At 39.9% G+C, this 18,154-nt stretch overlaps 1 protein-coding gene across 2 annotated transcripts in view; it reads left to right on the plus strand.

Moving 5' to 3' along the window:
• The window catches only part of LOC149316638 (tenascin-R-like), a 539,652-nt gene that overhangs the window by 487,149 nt on the left and 34,349 nt on the right, over positions 1–18,154 (plus strand). For both annotated transcript variants that reach the window (XM_089515968.1, XM_089515969.1), the window contains 2 exons: positions 13,430–13,573; positions 16,415–16,534. In XM_089515968.1, coding sequence (XP_089372094.1) covers positions 13,430–13,573; positions 16,415–16,534 — 264 coding nt within the window. The remainder of the gene's footprint in view (positions 1–13,429; positions 13,574–16,414; positions 16,535–18,154) is intronic.

Genomic DNA, 18,154 nt, shown 5'->3' on the forward strand with positions numbered 1-18,154 from the left:
ATATGATATTGTACCAATATTTTTTATGTGAAATTTTAAAACCCATTGAAGAATGTGGGGTTGTTTGTTTTATTTTTTCTATTTAGGGAGTTTTTGATAAGCTCTAAGATAAATGTCATACATCTGTATCCATTATCTCAGTTCTTCCCACTGTACTTTTGGGCATTCCCACTGATGACACTTGGAATTGGGATGTAACCTTTTCTATGAGTTTTCCCACTGACCTTTGCTCCCCCATTATATGTCTGCTTACCACATTGATCTTTTTTTCTATAAATATAGTAGAAATTGGGGGTGAAATTAATATGCAAAACTGGGAACTGGAACCTGGAGGAGGAGCATGGGGAGAAGTGTTGAATTCAACAATCCATCACTTTATTTATACCACACCTTTCCCCCAAAAATAGGACTATGGGGCTGAATAGACCACACCTAAGGGGTAGCCTGCAACTGCCCCTTTCTTCATTGGATCAGGGCCACGGCAACTACATGCCGCGGGCCCAATCTGGTGTTTCTGCAGCGCAAAAAGGAGCCACAATGGCTCCTTTTTGTGCCATGGAAAGGGCGCCATAGCCACTGGCACTGCAGCTTTTTGGCACTCTGGACACAGCTCCAGAGGAGCGCCATGACACTGTGGGACAAGTGGCATGACACTGGCATGGGGGTAGAGTCAGGTCATACAGACACCACACCCCCATTCCACCTACATGCTGGCCTTTGATGCCTGTCTGTACAGCCTGTTTAGGTGTTAATGTAGGAGATGGAGAGAAACCATACAACACTGCAAGTGACACAGACATTTTCAGCTAATCTTAGTTCCCTCGTTACATTTCTGACTGAACTTTCCCTCTGTCTTTCTTTTATTAGAATTATAAAGCTATGTGACTGTAACGAAAAACAAAAACAAAAAAATAGCTGAGACAGCAAATGAGGATATGCATGCAGGGGCAAGTGTTTCCATGTAGTGAAGGGAAACCACACCCACACCAGAGTTTAGACACACCACCAATGTGAGAAAAGAGCAGTTGTAAAGAAACATGCAATGCTAAACTCTGCTACAACCAACAACAAACAGTTGGTGTCACTTGTGAGGTGCGGATCACACCAGGAGACACTCAAAGGGAGATGGCACCACTGCTCCCCAGACATCTGCATTTTGGCAGAAAGAGATTGTGGCATTTGACTATCTCCCTTTAAACTGCTAAAGAGATTGTGTGACTGGGTTGAGGCCCAGTGGAAGGAGCAAAGAGAAGCCCCAGGTTTTTTTAAAAAAATAAATTTTCAACTTTCAAAAGTAACATTTTGGGGGGGGGGGGGGGGAATAAAAATAGTCTTTTAAATTTTTCTTTAAAATTATCACATTTTACCAAATTTTCTCTTTAACCACATAAAACTATGGCGGGTTACACACAGCCATTAAAGTACGTGCGAAGCGCTTACTAGGGTTAGGGAGGTGCGATATATGTAAATAGGTTTAGGCTGTGTGTGTGATATTGTAATTTAAAGGTATGATTTTAATTTTACTAGTTATTAATGTCACAACTGCTACCATTACATTCAGCAATATATGGGAATTAAGATTTATGAGTATGATTAGTGCACAAAACAATACTAAGGTTTCTGTATGTTATGGTATGGTATGAAAGAAGGTCCATGGGGGGTGACACCATATGTTACCGCACCAGTGACACCAACCCTAGTGATTCCACTGACAATAAACCAGGTCCATTGACTCAGTATGTTTAGGGCACAACTGGATGCAGGAGCAGAAATAACCCATTACAAATTGTGATATCCTGACATTTACTCAAATTGTTGGTTAATCTCTTAATTTTGTCAGTTTCCCCAATGGCATATTGTTAGCTAATTTAAGAAGTTGAAAAGTATCTTTTGAACAGCCTTGCATGTTTTGATGAAGCTTATTTCTTAGGGCCTAAGCTATGCATCAGAGGTTTTTTTCAAAAAAATTTCCACCTTCTTTATAATTTAATAATCTGTTCCTAGTTAGAAGTGACCTATAGAAGGATGTGTTAGATAATTTGCTCTCTCTAACCAATCCATATCTCAATTTATCTTGCATTAGTAATGTTACAGAACCACTTAGGGTACAAATGTACTTTTAAAACTTACAGACTGTATACATCATTTCATTGTAGAGGGTTTTTTTTGGGGGGGGGAGGGATAATAATGGAAAGACAGATAAAGGAAATGTGAAAAAGAGCAAAGGTCCTAGGGAATAGAGAGAAAAGTGATCTACTAAACCTTACCTGGATTAAGGATCTCTGCACGGACCTGGATCTCAAAGATATAAATAACAAGCAGATTCACCACTCTGTCCTGTCAATCCAAAATCAGGTGCGTTGCCCAGGGACATACTTACATTTGTTCATTATCAGAAGAGAATCACAAGTACATATGAAACTTTCCAACATTAAAGACCTGACATACAAAAACCACAAAGCACAAGCAATGGCATCACTAGAGCTGGTGTCACCCTGTATGGTAACTCCTGTACCACACCACACAGAATCCTTAGTAATGCTTTTTGTATTTATGCTATTCATAAATCCCAATTCCTATATATCACTGAATAATAATAATTCTGACATAAACAACTAGCAAAATTAAAGTGATGTCTTTAAATTACAACATCATACACACATCTTAAATGTATTTACATGTACATAGTTTCAAACTTCCAAGTGCAAATTTTGTAAATGTGATGTCTTTTAAGAATTTTTTAAAACATTTTAATTTAATTTAATTTTAATTTAATTTTTTAAAGTGAGGCCTCTCCATTCTCTTCCCACTAGGGCCTTGCCCCACTCACACAATCTCTTCAGTGTTTTAAAGGGATGTAGGTGAATGCCAGAACCCATTTCTGCCAAAAGGTTGGGGAGCAATGGTGACAACCCCCTTAGGATGCCACCTGGTGTGGTCCATACCTCCCTAGTGATGCCCTCGTGTGCATGAATTTCAAGATCTTTTGCTGGAGAAAACAGCATCTTTAAAAAAAAATTCTGGTGCTCCTACAGCAAGAAGGGATAAAAGACAAATGGGGATCCCATTACAAGTTAATAGTTATATGAGGAAACACTATAATGACCACAAGGATCAATCTGCATATGCTTGACATATGTGAGGCTATCCAAGTTCCCCAAGAATTAGGGCAAGAAATATGGGAACATCTATCCCATAGGAAGACAGTAATCAACAGACCTCTGGCTAGAAGGTGGTTAATCTGAGGAAAACTAAAAAAACAAAAAGCAAACAAAATTGTGATTCTGAAATCTTGAACTGTTAGGTTTTTAAAGGAGGAAACAGATTGTGCTGAAATGACATGGTGAAATGGATTTGATTTCCTTTATCTTCAAGATGGCGCTACCATGATTGTTCATTAAAGCAGCCCCAGGGGAGAGGATGGCAGGATGCCATATTGGTGATTTTCCTTTCTGTCTTTCCAGCACAGTTTATACATTGTATTTTACTACTCACCCCACTCTCTGTAGGGACCTGTTGAACACTTAGACGTGCTTTATGATAGCATAGCGCACTTCCCCCCCCCCCCCCCCATATACACACACACTTGCTGTGCAGCGCGATTTTTATTTTTATGGAAGCAACAGCTGATCCAGTCATAAACACACACACACACACCTTTCTCCTTACGTTCCCTCCCGGCCTGGGAATGGGCTGCTGGAAGAAGAGAGAGTGCAAGGCAATTTTTATTACTTTGGGAGTAACAGCAGATCCAGTCACAAACATACACACACACCTTCCTCCCCACTTTCTCTAGTCCAGCATGCACACGCACACACACACTTTCTCTCCCCGTCTACTGTCAGGGAAATGCTGAAGAGCCTCAAAGTTTTACCCTCAACTTATCCATGAGTCATACCAAAATCCATAACTTTGACCCCAAAACTTGCCCTCGACTTTTACATGATCCTCAACTTATAGTTGAGTATATACAGTAATAATGTGATTATTTTCTTTCGACTGAATTTTTTCTATTTAATATTTATTTGCTTTTCAACATATACTGTATAACACTTACAGACAAACAAATTTTCATTTACAAAATTACAAATAAGACATCCTTACACCTATTTTATAAAAACACATAACATAGACCACAACACAACTTCCTTCTATTTGGAACACCTCTCGTATTTGTTCTATTTAAATAAATGTTTCATCTTTTTACCTTGATTTCTGCTTACTTTACAATATCTTTTTTCCTTCACTTGGTTATATTCTCTAGACTTTCTTTTGCTGTTTCCTTGAGTAAACAACTGTTATTACTAGTATATATTATCTGATATTATTAAACGACTTCTACAATCTACCCAGACCTTGTGCACTTTTCATTTGTACCATATATTTTTCTAGCCTTTATCTAACATATAATTCTTTACTTCTTTATTATAACATCTTTCCACCGATTTTCTATAAAGTCATAAAATACATTCCAATCTTTTTTAACACTATCATCAGTTTTTCCTGTCATCCAACACATCATCACATCCATCTCCACCATCTCAAACACTTTAAATAACCATTGTTCTATTGTTGGGTTTTCCCTTGTTTTCCAGTTTATAGCAAATATTATCCTGGTACACGTTAACAAATAAAAAAGTAATTTTCCATAGTGTTTTTTTCCTAACTTACTATCTATCATTCCTAACAAAAAAGTTTCTGGAGAAAAGACTATTTCTATTTTTAAATCTATTACCACAATTCTATATATTTCTAACCAAATTTTTTTGTTTCTGGACAGGTCCACCAAAGGTGGAAGTACGAACCTGTAATATAGGAATATTTCCAACAGTTAGGTTTGGTGTTCTTATATATATGGGCAATTCTCTGAGGTGGCAAGTGCCATCTATATATCATTTTATAAACATTTTCTTTCAGCTCATGGTTTACAGTATATTTCAGTCTTCTATTCCAAGTCTTCTCCCACTGCTGGTAATCCAAGTTGTGTCCTACGTTCTGTGCCCATTTAACCATACTGTGTCTTATTATCTCATCTTCCGTATCCCATTTTAGCAGAACTTTATACAATTTAGAAACCATTGTTCCTTCCTTTTTCTACAATTTCATCCCATTCTGATTTTTCATTTTGTATTCCTTCTAGTTTCACATCTATTTTAAATCTCTCTCTCTCATTTGACAATAGAGATACCAGTCACACTCTAAAACAGATTATTTAAATTCATCTTGTGTTTTAATTTCTACTTTCCTTGCCCTTCTTTCACTAAATCCTTGTATCTTAACCATTTAGTTTTCTGAATGCTTTCCCTCCCAAAAAATGCTTCATGCAGTGAACACTATAAAGGTATTTTAGGACAGATTCTACCCTTATATTTTCCCTCAGATTTTCAGTGGAGCTTTTCTTACAAAATGATTTGTGTTCTCTTTATTATTATTATTATTATTATTATTAACCTTTATTTATAAAGCGCTGTCAATTTACACAGCGCTGTACATAGAAACTTTTAGTTAGACGGTTCCCTGCCCGCAGGCTTACGATCTATGTAATTACAATCTATGTATTACAATATGGACTTTTTCTATACCGTAAATTAAATATCCATGCCAACCAAATCTTAGATTTTCTCCCTCCAGGCATAACGATTTCTCATTCTCCAACATGACCCATTCTCAAATCCAAGCCAGACAACATGCAGCATAACACAATTTTAAATTTGGTAAACCCAGCCCTCCTCTACTTTTATTGTCACAAAGTATTTTCATTTTTATCCTGGCTCTTTTTTTATTCCAAATAAATTTTGAAATTTCCTTTTGCCATAGAATCAATGGTTTTTCATTGTGGATAATAGGTATTGCTTGAAACAAAAACAATATTTTAGGAAATAAAGTCATTTGAATCAATGATATTTTATCTACTAGCGACAAATGTAAGTTTCCCCATTTTTCTAAGTTTTTTCTAATTTCCTTCCATATCGTCTCGTAATTATTGTGAAATAAATCTTAGTTTGTATTTGTTAAGTTTATTCCGAGATATTTAACTTTCTTTCCCACTTTTAATCCACTAATTTCTTCCAGAGTTTGTTCTTCTTTTCTTTTCATATTTTTGTTATGACTATTGTTTTGTCTTTATTTACTTTTAGACCAGAAACTTATTCAAATTCCCTTAATATATCCATCAGTTGTTTTATGCTCTTTTCTGGGTTCTCTAGGATGTCATCTGCGAATACTCTCATTTGAAACTCAATTTTTTTTTATTTTTATCCTGTTGATTTTATTTTCTGATCTTATCCTATTATTCAATGCTTCAAGGATCAAAATGAACAGAAGGGGTGATAGTGGGCAACCTTGTTGTGTGCCTTTAGATATCTTAAATTATTTTGTTTTTTTCATAATTAACAATTAATTTAGCTCTTTGGTCCTTGCATATTGCCTTTATCCATCTTAAGTACACAGGTCCTATTTCAATTTTTTCAAGTGTCGCAAATAACATCCCATTCTATGTTGTCGAAGGCATTCTCTAAATCAACAAAAATAAGTGCAAGGGTTTTTTTTGTTATGTCTTTCAAAATATTCAATTATGTTTAACATGTTACGTATATTGTCACTAAGGTATCTGAGAGGGAGATTGACATTTTTGAGAACAATGTGGACAAGAGAATTGTATTAGGCAGTGATTCACATTTCATGCCATTGTTTGTTTGAAAACTGTTTGATAGCTGATCTGTTATGATATTGTAACCATCTTTTTCCCCCAATAAAGACATGATGGACAAAAAAGGAAGAAGAAGAAGAAGAATGCTAATTGCAATTGTTTCTAATTTTTTCAGTTAACACTACACTGATGACATTATGTTCAGCTGGTTCTAAGACTTAGAAGATGGTTGGGAAGAATTTCCAACACTGTTATCTTCAGATGAGTTAAATCAATAATTACCTGTGAAATATAATCCAGAAAGGTCCCAGGAATGAGTGGAAATTTCCCTTATTCCTTAGGCAGAAAAATCAACTTTCAAAAGGAAGGGAATCACCTTCCATGATTTTGTTATTCAAGAGAACTGAACATACTGAGATGTAAGTCAGGAGTGAGCCTCTCCCCTCCTCTTCCATCAGGTATATTAATAGTGCTTTCTTTGAAGGTGGATGAAGAACAGAATCCTGTGCATGTTTACTCAGAAGTAAAACCCAGTAGATTTAATGGGGCTTATCCTTCGTAAATGTGCATAAAATAACAGCCTTAATGGACTAAAAGTATTCTTCATCTGTGTCTCCACAAGATTAAAGAGTTCAGACATTTAGAGTTTGTCACTTCAAAAGAACAGATGGGACATTAAAATAAAAAAAGGGTAAATATTTTGGCAAGAGACCTTCATTTGCATTTCACAAGCATATTACACAAGTGACTTCTGTACCAGATGATATTTTCTAATTAATTTGAAATACATATTTCCCAAAAGTTATTCACAGTGTATGTGATCCTGTCAGTTCACTTTTATGGAGGCATGTTTATAGATATTTGGTTGTAACCCCCCCCCCCCAAAAAAAAAATGGATTGGAACATGCTTTTTAACTGCACATGTGAACAGATTATGAATATACGCATATGCTACTTCTACATTTTACATATTTACTATGGAAGTTACTGGTATGATACTGGTCTTCCCCCAGCAATCATAGGGCTAAATCCAATGTTAGTCCTAACTACAGTAGAGGCATTACAATTAAAAGAACTTTGAGTTACCACTTATGTAAATCTTGTATAATTCAGTGGGTCTGTCCCAATTAGAACTAAAATAGGATTTAATCCATAATGTCCTACCCAGGCTGCTGGACGGAAAGTGCTGTGAAACTTCCTGTTTGGAATGTTTTCAAGCAAACCTTGGGCAAGCCTCTGTGAAAATGTTCCAAGTACAGTATGTATCTCCTTGGATCAGATTTGCAAACTTTTCCCAAGGAATTACACATTTATTTGGAAGCTTATCAGTGTCTCCTCAATAAAACCACAAAAAAAGAATATGCTCCTGTGGTGATCCCAGGGGTCCAAGCAGCCACACAGCCACCCTGTTCTTGGCTCTTAACCCCGCAGGGGATCCCTTTTAATTCCTCCTAGAGTCTCCTAAGTCTCCATTCCCGCTCCCTGCTGAGCTGAATGAGACCCCTTGAGATCCTCTAGTTACACTGCCACCACCCAGTGATCCTCCAATGAACCCCCCCTTAGCACACACTGGGACTTGCTAAGGACTCCTAGGCACGTTACAGACTGCCCAAAACGGGTGGTCTCATGCTGCTGCCAGTTGCTGTGTCCAGGAACCGCAGCAGCCAAACCACGCGGTTCCCGGGGACAGCAACAAAGAAGCGCCAAAATGGGGCTTCTTCCTGTGCTCCAGAAGAGGCGCCGCAAGGCATGAGGTGCGCACTCGCGGCGCCACTTCCAGTGCACGACAGCCGGGCGCTGTGCCTCTGCGACGTCAAAATGGCGGCATCCATCTGTATGCGGTGACGCCATTTTGATGTAGTCGTTACGCACAAGGGGCAAGGCGCATCAGGAAGCGCCGCCCCTCGCGCATAACGACAGCACCCCATATGGCCCATCCAGAACGCACCCTAGTTTCCTTTCCTTGCTAACTTAAGCAATCAATAACCGAACTAAGGCACATGTACAGGAGCAGAGACAGCAGATACTTTTAAAGAAAAGTATTTATTCTAAATAGACAGAACAGAGCAAGAAGATATCACTCATGCAAGGCCTCCTTGCCTTGCAGGTGCAGAATGCATAGTTACAAGATGTCCATTTCAGGCAAGCTATTAGATGACATAACAAAAGCCTAAACGCACTAGCTAACACATTTCCTAGCTACCCACACAGTGATGGGATTTGTAGTCCTTGTTGAGTTCTCGGATGCAAGGAGCTGGCTCTCATTGCATCACTTAGGCCTGCCTCAGCGCAGGCACACAGCTGGTTCTCACAACAACATGCCGAGATGGAGAACAAAAAACACATGGTTCCCCCAAGATGAAGAAAGGGAGACAAAGGAGCACATGGTCCCCAAGGGCCTTTTAAAGGTTTCGCATGGAATGTTCTTGAAAAGCCCGGTCCAGCTCTGCTGATTGGTCAGTTGGACCTTACGTCAGCTATGATGTAGCTGCTCATTAGCATGTGATGTAAGCTCTCATTAGCATGTACCTCCCCTCAGCTTAACCCTTTGTGGTTTGCTAAGAGTCCTCAAATGACTGGAGGCCCCAGTCATTACAGCTCCTTTGAGTCAGCTTGCCTACAACAGATCATCTTCAGTCACAACATGCAATTGCAGGAGAGTGCTGTGTACATCCTGGTTGCAATGCCAACAGCGTGCCAGAGAATCTTCTGTGGTGTTGTCACATACAGGTTTCATTGTGGCTGAATTGCATGCACCACTCACAGTTACTTCTGCAAAGTAAAAATAAAAGTTTCCTACCTTTGGGCTTAATTCACTGAAATATTTTAGAATAGACCAGTATCCCCTATAACCATTAGTTAGATACTATGGGTTAAATGTTTTCCTGCTCTGAGTGAGAGATGAAGGAGTGCAACCCAGTTGTTTGATCCTCCTGAATCTCTTTGCAGTTTAGGGACCTGTGTACGTGTTAGCTGCCTTTGAGTTGATCTCAACTCATGGCAAACCCATGAATAAGATGTCTCCAAGCCCCCCTATCTTCTACCTGTCTGCTCAGGCCCATGGTCTCCCTGAGTGAGTCTATCCATTTAGCATGCAGTCTTCCTCTACTTTATACTTCTTCTACCTTCCACAGCATCATTGTCTTTTCTAATGAGTCATGCTTTCTCATCATGTGGCCAAAGTATGACAGTCTCAGGAGATTATCAGACGGGGGGAAATCGGGGAAGAAAAAGGCATGCTCCTGGCAAAGTCGTGTGATCACACTGAAGATTTTCAGATGACATTGTGCTTATTCAAGACTTAACCCATGAAGATCCAGGACTGCTCCAGCAACAAAGCATTTCCATGACTTCCCTGTAAATGGTTTGTTGCTGGAGCATTTCTGGATCTTCATGGGTTAAGTCCTGGATAAGCTCAATGTGTCGGAAAATCTTCAGCGCAATCGCATGACTTTGCCAGGAGTATGCCTTTTACTCACAGCTCTTTTCCCCCATCTAATAATCACCTCAGTTTAGTCATCTTGGGCTTCCAGGGAGAGTTCTGGTTTGACTTGTTCAAGGACCCATTTGTTTGTCTTTTTGGCAATCCACTGTATCCTCAGCACTCCTCTCCAGCACCACATCTCAAATGAATTAATTTTCTTTCTATCTGCTTTCTTCAACGTCCAGCTCTCACATCACTTTTGTGAGTTCCTGCATGGCAGGGAGTTGGACTGGATGGCCCTTGTGATCTCTTCCAATTCTATGATTCTATGTATCACTACTGCCCACTGTAGGCAGGGACGTAGACGGGGGGGGGGGTTTCTTGGGGTCTGGACCCCCCCCTTCCATAAGAAAAATGAATGGTGTGTGCTGCTGTGCTCCGCACCCAAGCCCCATTATAATGGTGGCACTTAGTCTGGACCCCCCCCCCTTCCTAAAATCCTAGCTACGTCCCTGCTGTAGGCTTTCTTGATTCTTTCTGCAAAGGTTTATTTCACCTTTTTTCTCTTTCAAAAGGTGCTGTGGATCACTGTTAGATTGGTTAATGGAGGTTATATTAAGGCTCCAGTTTGTTCCCCATTCTGTTAAGCTGTGGGACAATAGAGGGCTCAAGTCTGTCTCCAGTGCCGTTTATCATCTATAGGGATGAGCCAATGCAAGGGTCATTTACACTAGATCTGTATCTGGATCTACACTCAGAGCCTTATCACATTACAAAAGTAAGTCAACATGTAGCAAGAAAGAAGGGGCCTTCTGCTTACCTCTCCACATGACACGGGTCCAAAACACACTGCAGAAATAATCCAGTTTGAGGCGGCTTTAACTGCCCCCTGGCTCTATGCTATGAAATCCTGGGAATTGTAATTTCTTGTGGGACCAGAGTGCTCTGACAGAGAAGGCTAAGGTTGCATCCACAGTGGAGAAATAACCCGGTTTGGTCCAACTTTAAGTGCCTTGGCTCAAGGCTATGGAATTCTGGGAACTGGAATTTGTTCTGGGGTCCAGAGCAGAGCTCCAATTCCCAGAATTCCATAGCCTTGAGCCAAGGCACTTAAGCGGGACCAAACCGGGTTATTTCTCCAGTGTGGATGCAGCCATTGTAGCACTTCTGTTTTCTTTCCAGAGGGAGATGGTTATAAAAAGATGCCTTTTGCCAAACGGATTTTCCCAGTGCAACAAATAATACTATTTTACTACCATCTCCCTTGGGAAGAGAATGGAAGTGCTTTGAGGGCATGTGGCGAGGTAAGGAAAAAGCCACTACTTTCTTGCTGCATGTTGGCTTACTTTTGTAATGTGATAAGGCTCTTAATCACAACCTCTAAATTTAGGATATATAGGGGTTAAAAGAAAATTGTCATTTCTGGAAGGTAATTGGCAGATTTTGGTTGTTGGGGAACAATTTTCATCTCAGGACTAAAGGCCTAAAGGGCTACAAAATCCATGGTATATGATGCTAATGATACTAATGAAAAAGAGCTTTGACCCTCCAAGCTGTGGATCCACCGCATCACTGCTGGTTTCATTTTGCTGCTAAATTAAAACCTAGCTACTTACTCAAGCTTTGGGTCCTCACTGACTGCAGCAGAGGTTTTGAATTTTTTTGAATTTAAATATCTCATTTAACTGTTTATTTACTTACTGTATCCAATAGTTATTACAATATTGCTGTAGTGGAAAGAAGGAAAAATGTTCAGGTTATTATCTTTGTGTATGCTCTCTTACTCTTTCAGTTACTGTTTCACTAAGCTTGAAATAGAAGAACGCTAGCTCATTAATATGGATTTCACTCTTGATGAAGTAGTTACTTCTAAATGAGTAAAACAAAGGTGTCAGGAAAAAGTACCATTAGTGGGCCCAGCTAAACGTGGAAGCAAGAGGCATGTGGGCTAAGAATTCTCTCACACTGCCAATGCCAGGTGTCCCTTATTATAAGAGATATCCTTTATTTAAGGTCTGGAAACTTGTCCTTTATAGAACTGGCAGGTGTCCCTTATTATAAGGGATGTATAAGGTATGTCGTCTTTCTGAGAGTTGGAAAGTTTGTTCTTTTACATAGACTGAACAAGATGCCATAGAAAATCTTATATTTTGTGGTGTAGGCCCTTCATAAAAACAAAAATATGCGTGTAATGTAATTTAAGAATGTAGACAATATTTTCATTTTACACAGAAATGTAGAGATGGGCCCTCTGTGGCGTGGCGGCGGCAATACTAGTTAGGGACTGTGCAGCAACCGCATGATCCCTAACCCTAGTACAGAATGGTGGCATAACAATGGCGGCATCCTGTGTACATGGGCGCCACCAGTGACGTAAGCGCTGCATGTCGCTTACGTCACAAATGTGCCATTGGCACACTCGTGACATCCGCCCTGCAGTGCAAAAAGAACCCAGTTTTTCTGGGTTCTTTTTACTCCGGAGGGAAGCCGCACGGTTTGGCAGCTGCGGCTTCTCTCCAGAGGGAATTATACCCTTTGTTACCGCACCATAGTTAACTGAAATCAATACTTCCACTTAATATCTAGGTAGAACAGAAACTTATTAATAGGCATTTTCTGATTATCAGCCATTTAGGTCAGGGATTTTGACTGCTGCTTATCACTGTTTTGAAAACCAAGCAACACTGCTGGTAGGCTTTTTACCAGTTTTTAGCCCAATTTTGGAGCAGATTTTCTAGATTTTCTATTTCGATCACACATAGCACTGGCCCATGAGTTAGGCTATACATTTCCTTCTGAGACAGAAAACTCCAGGGAATTCCTTATGACTGCCTCTCAGGTCTTCCACATGGCCAATTGAACAAATGAGACAGAAAAAAGGAGACAAGTTGCTAGAAGGAGCAGGGTGTTTTCAGTAGTGGTGTCCTGTTTGCTGAAGCCCCCCCCCCCCCCCTCAGCACCCAAGGAGAAGGAAGCTCAATTGGACTACATGTTATGATCTTTTCAGTACCTGGTTAAGACCTTTTTATTGTCATATTTTAGTTTTTGCACCATTTTTGGCTTGGTTGGTGGTTCTACTGTGGTTTTCCAGTGTGGTAGAATTTCTTAATACCTTTGTTGTTTTTATCTTGTACCATTCTTGTGTAAACTACCCAAATAGCTTGGGTAAGAGGGTAGTATAACAGTAAAATAAATAAACAAGGGAATGAAGTGCCCACATGATAAGGTCTCCCTACTATTTTCATGGTAACCAAGACTGGCATGTCTCTCCTGCCCATGCTGGCTTTTAATGAAACTGTGTTTAGAGCAGCCAAATTTGCTAAGAGGTAATGGGGCCATTTTCTCAATCCAAACAGGACGAGTGGACAGCATAGTTGTTGCCAAAGGTGTCACTGAATACAACCTCAGCCACCTGCAGCCTGCTACCGAATATGAGGTTCTCCTGAAGAGTGTACGAGGCAGAGAGGAAAGTGAACCTCTCTCACGCATCATGTATACAGGTATGGAATGTCTCTAAAAACCAGAAAACATTTCTGTGTCATCACAGATGGCATTATGGTGGAGCAGCATCAGTAGCTAGTAGTAGGATAGATAACACAGAACTTCCAATTACAAGAGTACAGTACATGCAAGATTTATAATAATAATCATAATAAATAAAATCTTTATTTATATTTCCCGTCTCTCCCCATGGATCGAGGAGGGAGCACAACACATAAAATCAGCATTACAACAAGCACAAATTATCTAAAATTACATCAATTAATGAACAAGATAAATTCATAAAATTAATACAGTCCATACCTATATAAAATTAGCGGAAGATAGGGTATTACCGAGGTTCCATTATGGTGGATCAAATGGATAAGCCCGCCAGAAGAGATCCGTCTTAAGTGCTTTCTTAAAAGCATCTAGGGTGTTGCTGCGACGGATCTCCTCAGGCAGGTTGTTCCAAAGTCTGGGGGCAGCAGCAGTAAATGTCCTGTCATAGGTCATTTCAGTCTGGTTTTTGGGTACTCTAGTAATATCTTTCCAGATGTTCTGAGGGTGCAGGGCAGATTGTGTAGGGAGGGCGTTCCTTCAAGTAACTTGGGCCTGAGTCATGTAGGGCTTTAAAGGTAATAACCAACACTTTGTATTGGGCCTGGAAGCTGATCGTTAGCCAGTGTAAAGATTTTAATAGCGATGTGATATGTTCTGATCTAGATCTTTTAGTGATCAGTCTGGCCACAGCATTTTGAATCAATTGAAGCTTCCGGGTTTGGTACAAAGGTCACCCCATGTAGAGCACATTACAGAAATCTAAACGAGGAGTTACTAGCACATGTACCACTGTTTCAAGGTCCTCCTGGGCCAGGTAGGGATGCAGCTGGTGTATCAATCGAAGTTGGTGCCAAGCACTCCTGGATATTGCCTCTACCTGAGATGACAACTGTAAAGATGAATCCAGAAGCACGCCTAAACTGCTACCTCATCCTTCAAGGGAAGTGTGACCCCATCCAGGACTAAATGGCAGATCCTTCCCTGGACCAGGGGTACCTATCACAAGTACCTCCATTTTCTCTGGATTCAACTTGAGTTTGTTTTCCCTCATCCAGCCCATTACCGACCCAAGGCAGGCATTCAAAGGCAAAATGCCCTCCTTGGTCACTGCTTGAGTCAGAGACATGGAGAGATAGATTTGGGTGTCATCAGCATACTGATAACACCAAGCCCCATGAGGGACAGGCTGGCACCTTGAGGGACGCTGGATGTCAGCTCTCTCTTACGAGAGCAACTGTCCCCCAGCATCACCATCTGGAACCTGCCCAAGAGGTAGGAATGGAACCACTAGAGTGCAGTGCCTCCGATACCTAACTTCCTCAGGCACCCCAGAAGGATACCATGGTCTATGGTATCAAATGCCGCTGAGATGTCCAAGAGCACCAACAGGGTCACACTTCCCCTGTCAATGCCCAGCCCAGATTTAGCTGTGACCCAGGAAGTTCCTCATTCAGGTTTCATAGCTGCCATAAGCACACTTGTTGGTTTTAAGGCAAACCACTGTCTAATTGAGCCTCTCTCTGCTCCCATCACACTTGCAGTATGCAAATAAATGGATGCCAAAGTTGGAAGGTGAGAAAACATGTTCTCAATTAATGTCATCTGTGTGTCTCCACCATGCCCTGCAGGAAAGTACAAGCCCTGCACTGCAAAACCATGCAGAGCTAATATTTGGACATAAAAACTAAATTTCTGCTGATTTACTTGGGATCAAATACTTGGGATTCCCATTTCAGGAGCTCTTGTAACTGTTGGCACTAACAAAGTCAAGAGACAGATGTTGATATATTAATTTGGAAACTGCACATGCTACATTTCAGAAGAAGGTTCTGATTATCTGGAATGATAAATGATACATCTTTTTATAGTGACAAACCTCTTCAAAGATTACTTACTGAAAAGAATGTGATAAAGCAGAGATTAATGGTAATAAGTAAAGAATAAGTGATGGTCTCAATAGAATGAATTCATTTTACTTACTGATCCAAAATCAAGTCATTTCTCTTCCAGTGCTTTTGTGATTGCTACAGAAGCACAGATGTGTCCATCAGCTCAAAATTAAATCCAACATGACAAAATAATCGTTACATAGCCAACCAAATATACTGAGCAGTAGTTACCCTACCCATGCAAGCACCTTATGCCAGTTTGGATGGGCAGCAATTGATCATAAAGTGCTTCTTATTCTATTTCATTGTTTATGGGAAGAGGAGATATTTGAAAACACATACATACACATTACATGTTTCACTGTGTTTATTCTGAACATGCATCCCAAGAAAAATGTTTTCTTTACTAGTTATACTGATGGTATTAAATGAACAGACTTCTATTTGGATTGTTAAAAATAAGGAACACCTCAATGTGATGGAGCACCCCTGTTTTCCTGTGTCCATTTAAAAAAAAAAAAAACAGATCTCACTCCCTGATTTGCATGTGAATGGGTCAGATACATGGATCATAAATGTGGATGCCCTATCTATTCTCATTTGGCTGATGCTTCAAGACCTACAACCATAACAATGTTTGCTTTCGTTTATTCAAAACAACAGCGACATTTATTTCCTTCACATGTAACAGATGCAATTTGGATAGCCGCTGTTGAACTTAATTTGAAACTAGTGAATTGTTGACATATGATACACTAGTTGTCTATTTTGTTTCTGTACTGAGATCTTCAGATGTCTGTATAGCTTTAAGCTGTTCCTTTGCTTTGATTTCTTTATCCTGTTCTGTGAATAATGGATGAAATTAGTAAATGCCAACTCCCATGCCTTGTCTTTCTGCACCTTTTCCAGCCATGGATAATCCAGAGAGTTTGACTGCCATGAACATCACCCCAACAGAAGCCCTACTGAAATGGGATCCACCCATGACTGAAGTTGAGAATTATGTCATTGTGCTGACACATGACACAGGTATGTTGGTGCCTTTTATCCAATCTTGGGAGGTGGGGGGGCATGAAAGGAGCAACATGGGGAGAATGGAAAGAGGTAGAGATGCCAATTAGTGGCATTACTGGTGAGAAAAGAAGCAGGAGCAGCAAGAAGGTGACAGTGTAATGCACCATGATGGACTATTGGGAATCACATTTCAAACCAGAGATTGTAGCCACCATTTTCTTCTCTCTCCCAGAAGAGTGAGCTGCTGGCCTGCTGTCCATTTAATTTATCTCAAAAGTTCTGCTATCACTGAACAGGTGGCATGTAAGAGTCACAAAACGGAAGGGATCCATCATGCTCTTGAATACCTCAGCTTCAGTCCTGACTCTCTTCAGCCTATCTGATGTTGTTTAGTGTAGTTCAGTTGCTCTTAGAGTACTCATATTTGCCTGTGCAGCCATCTAATACATGATTATCCTCCAGACTATCAGTCAACAGTGGTGAGAGAAACCTTTGGAAGAGAGGAATAGCAGTGCAAACTATGAGTCTCCAGCAAAGTGGGAAGAAAATTAACCTCACTCTGGCTTTTAATAATAATAATAATAATAATAATAATAATAATAATACTGTTTATTTATAGCCCACTTTTCCAAAGGAGATCAAAGCCCTCCTGTTCCTGTCACAAAATGGAATTAAAGTTATACTGAGAAGAGATACAAATATGACTACAGTCAGCCCTCCGTATCCACAATTTTTTTAACCACAGATTCAAGCAACCACTTGAAAATATTCAAAAAAATTATAAAGTCCAGATAGCAAACCTTGAATTTCCATTTTTTATAAGGGACACCATTTTGCTATGCCATTATATTTAATGGGGCTTGAGTATCCACGGATTTTGTTATCCATGGGGGATCCTGGAACCAAACCCCAGCAGATAACAAGGGCCCACTGTATATAAAGAAAAGTCTTTTGCAGCTTATTAGTAAGCACCAAACCATTATGAATGTGTGCATGTGTGCCTTTAAGTCACCTGTTGACTGATCGAAACCTATTGAATTTCATAGGGTTTTCTTAGGTAAGGGATATTCAAAGGTAGTTTTGCCAGTTTCTTCTGAAATACAGCCTACAGTACCTGGCATATTTGTTGGCAGTCTCCCATTCAAGTACTAAACCTGACGCTACTAAGCTTCCAAGATTAGATAAGATCTAGTGCCTTTATCCTTTGACTTAACACTGTTGCTTGTAAAAAATACGAACATGTAACCAAGGCAAGGACCAACAATGTCTAACATTTTGTTGTTATTCTGACACATTGTCCTCTTCTCTAAACATAGTCATTTATTGTCCACCACCAAGTAATGTTTTGCTTTTACCTTGGAATACCTCCTAGTCTTTGGCCACCTCCACAATGGTCCCCATTTTATGAATGATTCATACAATAGTTCTACTCATTATAAATTCAGCACACCTGATTTTTAAAACTTATATCTTGTAAGTTACATGATAAACACAATTTGGGTCAGGCTATGATCTGCCTGGAGGCTGACAGAACTGGAATCTCCAGCAACTGTCAAAACTCACTTTGAAGCCTGAACACTGCCTCTGTAATCCCACCCTCAGGCTATCGCTTTTCCCAGTGACATTTGCATGGAT

The sequence above is a fragment of the Sceloporus occidentalis genome, unplaced genomic scaffold, assembly GCF_023333645.1.
Source record: "Sceloporus occidentalis isolate IW3139 unplaced genomic scaffold, rSceOcc1.0.p SCAF_3, whole genome shotgun sequence".
NCBI lineage: Eukaryota > Metazoa > Chordata > Lepidosauria > Squamata > Phrynosomatidae > Sceloporus > Sceloporus occidentalis.